At 38.6% G+C, this 12,472-nt stretch overlaps 1 protein-coding gene across 1 annotated transcript; it reads left to right on the top strand.

Moving 5' to 3' along the window:
* The first annotated feature begins 8,361 nt into the window (after window positions 1–8,361).
* Window positions 8,362–9,267, top strand: LOC113751926. The gene has a single exon (XM_027296072.1). The coding sequence runs from the start codon at window positions 8,362–8,364 to the stop codon at window positions 9,265–9,267; it is 906 nt and encodes a 301-aa protein (XP_027151873.1).
* The last annotated feature ends 3,205 nt before the right edge of the window (window positions 9,268–12,472 follow it).

Below are 12,472 nucleotides of genomic sequence, written 5' to 3'. Positions count from 1 at the left end.
AACTAACCTTAATATTTTGACAACAATATTTATAATGTTAAATTTTGTTCTGTGTAATATTTTGGTTGCAAATTTGTTGATTATTTGTTGTTTATCATGTTTGACAATGGGTACATGATCGAAAAGATTAATTTGGATCTTGTATTAAGTGAAAAATATAAAATAGTATACTATTTTTTTATACTATATGTGATTTGATCCCTAATGATAAACAACAAATTTTAGTGCTTTCTTTAATATGAAGCCTTCGTATAAAGATAACTAGTAAATTTCATGAAATGAATGAAAGACACAAAGATAAAAGTCAAGGTAAAATGCATGATACTTCATTCCTCAAAGCAAAAGGTGTCCAGCTTACAAAAACAAATGTAAGGCATGCACAAGTGTTTCTCATCCAAATCCATCTAATCCTAAAACATGTTCTAAGTATTACAACCTTGTCAAAAAGTGAAGAATAGGCTCCAACTCAAAGCAAAAGGTGTCCAGCTTACGAAAACAAATGTAAGGCATGCACAACTGTTTCTCATCCAAATCCATCTAATCCTAAACACATGTTCTAAGTATTACAACCCTGTCAAAAAGTGATGAATAGGCTCCAATTATCCAGTACAATCAACAAAACAAAAGTTGGTCAAACATCTATTACAGCACAAAAATTGATGAAAAAAAACTCCAATTAACCAATTACATCAACATAACAAAAAAGGATCAAACATCTCATTTTCTGGCTCTCTTGGAGTCTGAATCTACTAGCCTAGACCTCCCACTCGCAGCACAAGTCCTCTTGGAGAACTTGCACTGGTTGCTTCCCTATTTGCTGCCTCCATTCCTGCTAGGTGCAGTTGTGTTTTTACTTGTGGCAATAGGATGTGATGTAGGAGCTTTTGATGTGGATGTTGAAGCTTCAAGGCCAGTTTGAGGTACCTAGAATTTAAGGAAAAAGAAAGTTGCACATCATAATGTGTAACAACAATTACCAGTAGACAATTGTAATGAAGATTCAGCAACATATATATTACCTTGTACAATTTGGACTTAGGGTGAATTGGTCCTTTGCAAGTTCTTTTGTTGCGACTAGCTTTTAAACACCTCCTGCAATAATCAGCTAAACTTTTTCTTGATGCTTTTTGTGTATTTCTAGGCTCTTCAGCCCTCTTCTTCCTCACTTTCTATGGCCTTCTAGGCTATTTCTTCACTCTGGTGGGTTCAAGGACTACATGCCACTATCAACCCAAAGATGCATAGATGGAACTGGACCAATTGTTTAGTTGTATGCCCGAAGCATGCTTCCTTACTATAGCACTCATCAACGTACATCTCTGGTTCCATATTCCTGCTTTGAAGGGCAGCAACTCCACGAATATAAGGAATCCTGCTAAGCTACCAAGAGCCACAACTACAGGTGTTCCTTTCCACATTGACCACATTTGTCTTGCCATTGCCATCAACTTCCAGATTACTAATTCTGAATCAATATTTGCCCTAGTGTGTCATCAATTTTCTATTTTCCTAAAGCATCCCTACTAGTGATTGTTTTAGAAAGTAACTTTCCATCCGAAAACACCATAATCCCTTGTAGCGTGTTGTTAACAACCCTATGTCTACATTATCTTTTATGCTAATAACCCCAACATTCAAGTCATGATTAGGAATCGAGTACCAAAAATTCAAATTGGACACACCTCTCTCAATTGAGTCATACATTTTCTGAAATTCAAATGTAGATAATACGCTAAACCAGAATGAATTATCTAGAGATAGCTTAAATGATGAAAATTAAATCATTGAACCAAGGAGCAAAAAAGCCAAAAGGAGAAGTCTTTTTGGCTCAGATTTTGTTACTTACCTTGTTGAAGGGACAAGGTATGAAATAAGTAATAGTATTCCTTATTGCTTTAATACCGAAGTCGATCCTAAAACATTTGATGAAGCAATGAAGTCAATGGCACTTCATTCTGAAAAGAGGCTATAAATGATGAGATGGACTTAATAATGGCCAATAAAACTTGGGAGTTAGTGGATTTACCCCCAAGTTCCAAGCCAATTGATTACAAATGGATCTTCAAGAAGAAATTGAATGTGGATGGAACCATAGACAAGTTTAAGGTCAGATTAGTTGTCAAGTGGTTTACTCATAAACATGGTATTGATTGTTTTGATACTTACTTGTCAATAGTTAGAATAGCTACCACAAGGGTGCTACTTGCAATAGTTTCAATCCAAAAATGGGTAATTCACCAAATGGAGATAGCATTTCTTAATGGTAAATTGGATGAAGCATACATGAAACAACCCTAAGGGTTGTAGTACTTGAACAAGAGCACAAAGTGTGTAGACTTATAAAGTCCTTTATGGATTAAAACAAACTCCAAAACAATGGCATCAAAATTTGACCAAGTAATACTTACTAGTGGATTCAAGATTAATGAGTCGGACAAATGTATATATAGCAAGTATATAAGCAGTAAAGGAGTCATTATTTGCTTGTATATGAACATGTTAGATTAAAGCATAGTCTAGTGAGAGATTTGATCATGAATGGTGTGATAATCATAGATTTTGTAAGATCAAAAGAGAACCGGGCTGATCCTTTAACTAGAGGATTAACAAAGGAAGTGATGATTAAACATCTAAAGGGATGAGGTTGAAATGTAATCCATGAATCACTAACAATGGAACCTTGATTCAACACTAGTTACAACAACTAACCTTGAATTTAATGAGTAAAAGTACATTGATATAGTGGTTTGAACACTACAAGACATCTCAGAGGTGTAGTGTGATTTTTCTCTCTTGAAATTGGAAGGTTGAACTTAGAGTTCTTAACAAGCCTTGTAAAATGCTACAAATGTCAGGGGCATTAAGAGCTTGCCTATATGAATGTTGGATTGATGGCATTCACAAAGTTTAGGACTTAACTCTGGACGTGTTCATGAAAAGATAGGGATACAAGACTAATGTATCACTTGTATAAATAAATTGAAGAGAAGTGAATCTATGTGTGTTAATTTATGCAGATTGTTGCATATACTTTTGGTTCAAAACTTGTCTATCAAGTAGTATTAATAAGTTGCTTCTCTCTAAAAGTGAGAGCTTCTCTCTCTAGTTTTGAGAGTTTCCCTCCTCAGTGTAGGAGTTTTCACTTTTCGAACTCTTTCTGCATAACTTAGTACTAGAGCCCGCCTAGCTTTCAAATCTTTTCAAACCTCAAGAGCACGGCGAGTGAAGATCAGCTGGGCTTGAGTAGGATTCTCCTAAAGGGTTTGTGGGGAGAGAGTGACGAATCCAGCTAACCTGGATAAAGATTCAGCTCACAATTGGCCTGATGAAAAAACCAGTCTCATCTCCTTGCACCCTTCTCTTTCTTTTTGTCTTTATCAATTAGTGCTTTCTGCCTAGTATCCACCTAACAAGGGTTGTAGTAAGCTTCTGCGGTTTGCATTCAATCTATGAATATCTAGTACTCCAGGAGTGTTTAAGGCTGAGTCTTTTATTTTGTTGTTTGTCTTGTTCTTTGTGTTTGCTATGTTTGTTTTCCTCTTGGCTCTACAGGTGGAAAGGTTGTTTGTTCATTTTGAGATAGTATTGGGAACTCTGTAGGGTGTGAGGGAAGATGGAGGAAGAGCTAGCGATGGCTTTGAGAAGGTTTGAGCTATCAGATACGGAAGTGGGGGGGATCGACCTAAGTAATGATGATGTAGAACAGAGTCTTCAAGATTGCAGAGGGACTTTGGTTGGACGTATTATAGGAGACAAGATAGCAAACTTCACAGGGGTAAAACAGTTCACAAACCATGTTTGGGGCTATCCCAGAAATATGCGTGTCACTGAGATTGGCCCCAATGTGTTCCAATTTAGCTTTGAAAGGGTGGAGGAAAAGGAAAAAGTTTTGGCAGGTGGTCCGTGGATTTTAGATAACCAGGTGCTTGTTATAAGGGAGTGGTATGTAGGATATGAAAAACAAATGGAGTGTTTTAGATTTGCTAGTCTTGGATCCAAGTCTGGAATCTTCTGATACACTGGATGAGTAAGGCTGCGGGAAGGAAAATAGGGGGGATGTTTAAGAGTGTAAGGGAGGTCATCCTACCACCTGGGGGTGGAAAGGAGGGGAGGCATATGAAAATATTTGCGGAGGTTGATTTACAGCAGCCATTGGTAAGAGGAACAGCAGTGAAATTGAACAGAGAGATGGCCTGGATCGACTTCAGGTACGAACGCTGCCCAGATTTCTGCTATAAGTGCGGTATCATAGGACATGGAGATAAAAATTGCAGAAGGGAAGCGAGGGCAAACCAAGCTGGTAGGGAAGCACAGTATGGACCGTGGATGAGATCAGGCAATATAATGTTATCCCCACTCAGGGGTGAAGCCGGAAAACATGTACAATCTAAGGGACAATATGATGGTTTGGGTGGAGGTGATTCAAGAGGGAATGAGGAAGGGATAGGGGAGAGAGTAGGTCAACAAGAGAGGATGAGACAGAACGTAGAGGAGGGGAGCAAAAGGGAGAAAGGAAAATAGGGAGAGGTAGGCAAGAGGGAGGAGGGCAAAAAGCTCTAGTCATTAGTGATAAGGAAAGGGAAACTTGTGTAACAAGGACAGAGGAGGTGAGGAGGGGTGATCAGGTTACTGGACTGGAAGTTCAAGTACAGGAGAAGGAGAAAATGACAGGGGAGATGGAAAGCCACATGGACTTCGAAATGCAGGGAGGAGAGGTGGGTGGTGTAGTAGAGGGAGGGATAGGAAATAGGGAGCATGTACGGGAGGTTGGAATAGGGGAGGGATAGGATAGAATGCTTTCTTTAGTTTCTGTGAAGGTGGAAGACAAGTGAAAAATACAAAAAGGGTTCCATAGGCTTAAAAGAACACCATTGGGAGAGTTAAACAAAAATACTCATATGGGAGATCTGGGGGGAAAAAGGAAGAAACCCATAGTGAATGAGGAGGGAGAAATTATGGAGGAGGATGACGGAACACAGGAACAAAGTAGGAAGAAAAGTCAGAAAATGATTAAAATGAGGGAACTAGAGGCAATCCCATTGAAGACTCCACAGTGTAAATGAAGGTCTTGGTGTGGAATTGTCGAGGTGTGGGAGGACCCTTGACAATTCCCCAACTAAAGAAGATGGTACATCTCCACTTTCCAAGTGTGGGTTTTTTGGATGAGACAAAGAATCAGAAATCAGTCATAGAAAAGGTTCAGAAAAAAATAAAATTCGACAATTGCTGGGTGATCAATCCTAGTGGGAAAGCAGGAAGACTAGCTATGATGTGGAAGGAAGAAGTAGAAGTGATGAGTATGGACCAGGGGACTTTCTTCATAGGGATGAAACTGAGGGATAGGGAAACTGATTGTGAATGGTGGCTGGTGGGAGTTTATGCGAGTACAGATGAAAATATAAGGAAGGAGCAGTGGAAAACGTTAGAGCAAAAAAAGAGGGATTGGGGGGAAAATTAGGTACTGATAGGAGATTTCAATGACATCAGATCAGGGGAGGAAAAATGGGGAGGGAGGAGGAGACATGAGAGTAGCTTTAAGGAGTTCAACAGGTTTATAAAGGAGAATGAGCTGATTGATTTAGGCTTTGAGGGGAAACCGTGGACATGGTGCAATCAGTGAGAAGGTGAGGGTGAAGTAAAGGAAAGACTGGATAGGGGCTTGGCTAGTGTCAAATCGTACCAAATGTTTGCTAGAGCCCGTTGTAGCCATGTAGAAAATGAAGCTTCTGACCATAGCGCTCTGATTATGGACATAAACCCCAACCAGAGGAAGGTGAAAAGAAGGTTCTATTTTGACCAGCGTTGGGCCAAGATTGAAGAAACAAAAGGAGTAATAGGAAGAGCTTGGGGGTTAGAACATAAAGGATCAAGGATGTTTAAGGTAACAAAAAAAAATAAAGGAGTGCAGAATGGCCTTACTTACATGGAGAAGGAAAAGTAATATGAATTCAGGGAAAAGCATCCAGGTTATAAAGGGAAGGATTCAGGAGCTTAAGGATAGCAACAGCACAGGAAAAAAGGGTCAGCTGGTAGATCTAAAGTTGCAACTGAGCAAGGCATATCGAGAGGAGGAATTATACTGGAGTCAAAAGGCTAGGACAAGGTGGTTGAAGGAAGGAGATAAAAACACAGCTTTCTTCCATGCGAGTGTGATGAAGGCTAGGAAACAAAGACAGATTACATGTCTACAAAAGGATAATGGTCAATGGTGCACAAATGAGCAGGAAGTTCACGAAGAAATTTGTGGATATTACAAACAATTGTTCACTTCTGGAGGAACAGACCAGTTAGAAGAAACACTTCAGGGAGTTCCCAATACTATAACAAGACAGATGAACGAGCATCTGATCCGACCTATTGGGGAACAAGAGATATACAAAGCTTTGTTTTCCATGCATCAGAACAAATCACCCGGGATAGATGGTATGTCCCCTCTCTTTTTCCAAAATTACTGGAACATAGTGGGTAGCAATGTGGTGAATGCTGTTTCGAGTTATTTTTACTCTTGTAATATGCTTAAGGTGATTAATGAAACCTTGATTACTTTGATCCTTAAAGTGGACCATCCCATCAATATGACTCAATACAGACCTATTAGCTTGTGCAACACTTTATACAAAATCATTTCAAAAGTTCTAGCTAATAGACTGAAAGTTGTCTTAAATTGTGCCAGTCAGCTTTAGTGAAAGTTGTCTTAAGTGCATTAGCGAGTCCCAGTCAGCTTTTGTGCCAGGAAGACAAATTGTGGATAATGTTCTCATTGCTCATGAAGTGATGCATTTTTTGAAAAATAAAAGAAAAGGAAAGACAGGTTTTATGGCCATTAAACTTGATATGTCCAAAGCCTACGATAGAGTGGAATGGAAATTCATAGGAAGAATAATGATGCATATGGGTTTTTGTCCTATCTTTGTTAGGTGGATTATGGCTTGCATTTCTTCTGTGTCTTATTCTTTCAACCTAAATGGAACCAAAGTGGGTTATGTTAATGCTAATAGAGGTTTGAGACAAGGAGATCCCCTTTCTCCCTATCTTTTCTTAATCTGTGCAGAGAGTTTGTCGCATTTGATAAACACAAAAGTGGGAGAGAAGCTGCTCACAGGTGTGAAAGTGTGTAAGAACAGTCCGCAAATATCTCACTTATTTTTTACAGATGATTCACTGATTTGCTGTAAGGCAATAGTACAGGAGGCTAAGCAAGTGAAAGAAATGTTACAAAGATATGCGATAGCTTCTGGACAGCTTGTAAACTTTGACAAATCTGCTGTTTTCTTTAGCAGGAATATTTCGAGGACAAGAAGAGAGACCATCTGTCAAGAGTTGGGGAGCTTAAAGGAGACAACAAATGGGAGATATCTGGGGCTACCAATGGCAATAGGTAGAACAAAGAATCAAGTGTTTGGCTATATTAAATGTGCTGTCATCAAGAAGCTGAAAGGTTGGACAACCAAAATGCTGAGTTTGGCAGGAAAAGAAGTGCTCATAAAGTCAGTAATACTTGCGATGTCAAACTATGCAATGGCCTGTTTCAAATTACCTAAAGGACTGTGCGATGATATCTGCAAGAGCATAGCTAACTTTTGGTGGGGAAATAATGAACAGGAGAAGAAACTCCACTGGATTAGCTGGTCGAAACTAGCTGAAGTGAAAGGAAATGGGGGGATGGGATTCAGGGACTTGGAATTTTTTAACAAAGCGTTACTTGCTAAGAAACTATGGAGAATCATTAGCTCTCCAAATCTGCTTGTGAGTAAAGTGCTTAGAAGCAAGTATTTAAAAGATCTTAAGTCCCTGGATAAGCATCCTCCAATTTCAGCTTCCTGGTCATGGAAAAACATACATAGTGCGTGGAGCTTGCTGGAAGATGGACTGTGGAAGAGAATAGGGGATGGAACACAGGTGAATATTTGGAAGGACAGATGGATTTTGGAATCTGAGACAGGTAGGCCTGCAACACCAAGTCCCGCAAATTGCCACCTCCAAACGGTCAGCCAGTTAATTCGCAATGGAAGATGGAATGGTGAAATATTGCAGAATGTCTTCAACAATGTAGATAGAGAGCGAATAATAAGCATGCCTCTTAGCATGTTCAAGCGACCTGACAGGTTCTTTTGGAAATTTGCTAAATCTGGAATCTATATAGTAAAGTCAGGATATAGAAAGGCTATGCAGGATAACAAAAGAAGCAAAAGAAGACAAAGGCTGGAAGAGGAGACGAGTTGGGAGCTGAGGAAACATTCTGTCTGGAAACAACTTTGAAATTTGCATCTTAAGCACAAAATCAAACATTTCATCTAGAAGTGCTTACAGAAGAGAGTTGCGGTGAACAAAGCCACCTACAAAAGGACGGGGAGAGGGGGTATGATATGTCCTGTCTGTGGAGATGAAATAGAAACTGTCGAGCATATGCTTTTCACTTGCCCAAGAGCTCAATTTGTATGGAAATTGGCATCAGTCAGATGGGAGGGGCTGAGAGAACTACAAGATAATCTATGGAGATGGTGGGAGGCGGTGGCGCAGACAGGAACTAAGGAGTCTGGGACAGAGCACATAAGTCTAACAGCAAACATCATGTGGAACATTTGGAAAGCAAGAAACAAGGTGGCCTTTGAGCAAAAAAGGAAGGAGGCAAAGGAGATATGTTTGAAAGCACAACAAGAATGGCAGGAGTATGAGGAAGTGAGGCAACAGGAGGAGGGGTACAAAAAGACGGCAGGAGATACGGGCAAGCCTAAACCAGGGAAGGAACCAGTGCTAGATGGAGTTATTAGAATTAGTACAGATGCAGCCCTTAATGCGAGAACGATAAGAACAGGGAAGGGAATAGTGGCTAGGCATTGGACAGGCGAGATTATTAGAGCAAGGGGAGTAGTAGAGCAGAAGAAGGGGGATGCTCTAATGGAAGAAACTTTAATCGTTAGATTAGCTCTCCAAATGGCTCCTGAAGAAGGTTGGGGGAAGATAGCCATCTTCTCAGACTGTAAAACGGCTACTGACTACATTAATGGCAACAATGTTCAAGATGGAATCCTAGCAACCATCCTGGAAGACATTGCAGATATGGTTCAAGTTTTTGACTACTGCACGATTTCTTGGATGCCTAGATCTCTTAATACAGCAAGTCATAGGCTAGCATGTTTTGCTTCTCAGCTAGTTAATGATGTTAATTGGGTAAATCAGTGCCCAAACTGGTTAAAGGAGGCTAATAGATTAGATGACAGGGCTTATGCTCATTTTGTAAGTAATCCTTGTAGGATCAAGTGTTAACATCTATAAAGTTGTTATCGTTTGTGGAAAAAAAAAGTAGTATTAACAAGTTATAATCAATTAACACTAAGATGGTGGTTCAATTGAAAGATACGATTGCTTATGTATAGATTATCAGAATTTTTCAGTGATTCACAAAGAAATTTTCAATATGTTGAAAATGGTGGGGTATTGTTAGAATATTTTCAAGTACTGAAAGTCCGAAGAATTCTAGAAGTAGCTTTCTGCATTTTATTCGCAATCAAATGAAATTTTTTATTCACTCATTTGGCTGATTGTGCATCACTAGTAGACTTATTTCTTTGATACTGTTAAGAATCTCCATTCAATAAAGCTGCTAGGAATTCTTTTTTTCTCTTTTTTTTTTGTTTTTTTTGAACAAGTGTCATTGGGGTTTAATTCTCATTGTCTCCCTTCCTTCTCACCCCTTCCTTTCTAAAAGGCATTTCCAAAGAATTTAGTTGTTGCACAAAAGAGAACTAATGAAAAATCTTGGTGATCTTCCATTTTGGAGTTGTGACACTAATAGTCAAAGAATGAAGGAGGAGGAGATTGAAATCAAGTCCAAGGAAAACATTAAAGTAGCATCTCCAACCCCACATCATCTTAGAAGCTTCAAACTTTTCCCTACCGTGGATCAACTTCTTCCCCATATTTATGTTCACCATTAGTTTGTTTCTTGAAGAACCATAAAAAATCTGACATTTAGAGAGAAGGCTACCGTTGAAACAATCCTTATCAAGAACTTTAGTCCACTTCTTCCCTCTAGGTGGTAAAGTCAAAGACATTCTTCACGTTTATTGTAATGATGAAGGCCTCTATTACGTCAAAGTCCGAGTGAAGACTAAACTCTTTGATTTCCTTAGACACCTACAACAAAAATTGATACATCGTCTGGTTCCATTTCATCCATGTTCTGAAGAATTGGAACCAAACTTAAGTAGTAATGGTACGGGTAAACATTTTGACTCTGGTGGCAGTGGCGGAGCCAGAAAAAATTCTTAGTGGGGGCAAAAGTAACACTAAAATTTTTTACCTACTCTTTCTCTAGTTTTTTAAGCAAAAAAAAAAAAAAAAAAATTCACCAACAAGTACAAATGATGCATATATTCCATGAAAAACATAAAAAGATAAATTTAAAATTATTAATGTAATAATAATTTTATTTCAAAAACAAACTAAACTACAATTGTTTAATGCGAGTTTTTATATTTTGATAACTAACTTGGTTGTGGAAGTAAGAATGGCTCTCGGTTGTGGAGGGAAAATGGGGGACCAGTGGAGGGAAGGGAGATTGGGAAGTGGGGACAAAGGAAGTGAATAATATGATTAGATGAATTGATCAAGAGAAAGAGTAGCTAGCTGCTTGGTTGGGGAAGGTAGTAGCTCTTGGTTGTGGGGGGAAAATGGGGGTCCAGAGGAGGGAAGGGAAATTGGGGAGTGGGGCCCAAAGAAAGTGAATGACATAATTGGTACTTGCTAGTTGAAATGAAAACATTTTTTTGTAACTTATTTCAAATGGAATTTGTGCCCCACATATCTTTTTAGAATTTTTGTTTATGAACTAAATTAAAAAATTACGTAATTCTTTCACATCTTTTAAAAAAAAACTATGGACGCATACTTAAAATTATATCAAAATTGTAGAAGTATTATAGGAGTTTAAGAAGGACAAACCCCTGTCTGGTGGAACCGCAATTGGATACGGTCATGTATGGCCGGTCACTAGTGAAATTTGTCACTGCATGGGCGGCTACAGCTCGTGGATCATCAGAAGAAATTAGCCCAAGGTTTTTTTCATCCTCGAGTTTTCATCTGAATCCGGGATTTACTTTACAACACTTCAATTTTGCCGCCTCCTCAATCCAAGCAATCTAAATCTGTAACAAGGAGATTTGTGTTTCATGCATCTGCCTTGGCTGCTCTAGAAGGAGGGGCGGATTTAAGGGGGGGCACTGGGGGCACGGGCCCATCGCCTCCCTTAAATTCCTATAATACTCTACAATTTTGATATAATTTTAAGTTTGTCCTCAGAGTTTTTTTTTAAAAGATGTGAAAGAATTACATAATTTTTAAATTAATTCATAAACTAAAATTCTAAAAAAATACGTGAGACACAAATTCCATTTGAAATAAGTTACAAAAAAATGTTTTCATTTCAACTAGCAAGTACCAATTATATCATTTATTTTTTTTGGACCCCACTCCCCAGTTTCCCTTCCCTCCTCTAGTCCCCCATTTTCCCCCCACAACCAAGAGCCACTACCTTCCACAACCAAGCAGCTAGCTAATCTTTCTTTTGATCAATTCATCCAATCATATTATTCACTTCCTTTGTCCCTACTTCCCAATTTCCCTTCCCTCCACTGATCCCCCATTTTCCCTCCACAACCAGAGCCTTTCTTACTTCCACAACCAAGTTAGTTATCAAAATATAAAAACTCGCAGTGAGCAGTTATAAATAGTTTAGTCTGTTTTTGAAATAAAATTATTATTACATTAATAATTTTAAATTTATCTTTTTATGTTTTTCATGGAATAAATGCATCATTTGTACTTGTTGGTGAATTTTTTTTTTTTTTTTGCTTAAAAAATAGAAAAAGAGTAGGTAAAAATTTTAGTGTTGCTTTTGCCCCTACTAAGAATTTTTCTGGCTCCGCCACTGTCTAGAAGATATATCTATCAATGCTGCATCAAATGTTACAAATGCCAGTCGTGCTACAATTGCAGTAGGACTTATCTGGCGATGCGTAATTGCCACATTTCAAGCAAAGATTTGGAATACAAAACAGTCTATTTTAACTTTTGCGGTGAATTTGAAGCCAAAATATCCCCACCTTTGCCATGTTATTCCATTGGCAACATCTTACGGGGAACATATGCTCAATGCATGCCAAATTCAGATCTTGATTTGCCCTTGATGGTTAGGTGTATCATAAAATGGACAACGTTTTTCTTGAAGAGTTAAAGTGAAAACGGGTCTCTGACCAATCTAATGAAGCATTTGAAAGAATTGGAACAACTACTTAGTGGCAATCTTGATGTTGAATGCTTGGCTGTGTTGAGTCTTCGCAATAATGGAATCAATAAAGCAGATTTTTGATGGGGGAAGCCCATTTGAGCATCTATCGGAAGTGCTGGTAAAGACGAAATTGGACTAACAACTATGCTCATCCTCATGGATACAAGATCTGGTGATGGAATT

The sequence above is a fragment of the Coffea eugenioides genome, chromosome 11, assembly GCF_003713205.1.
Source record: "Coffea eugenioides isolate CCC68of chromosome 11, Ceug_1.0, whole genome shotgun sequence".
In the NCBI taxonomy this organism is placed as follows: Eukaryota; Viridiplantae; Streptophyta; class Magnoliopsida; order Gentianales; family Rubiaceae; genus Coffea; species Coffea eugenioides.
Note: the sequence above shows the minus strand (reverse complement) of the source record. Positions and strands in the feature narration are given on the sequence as shown.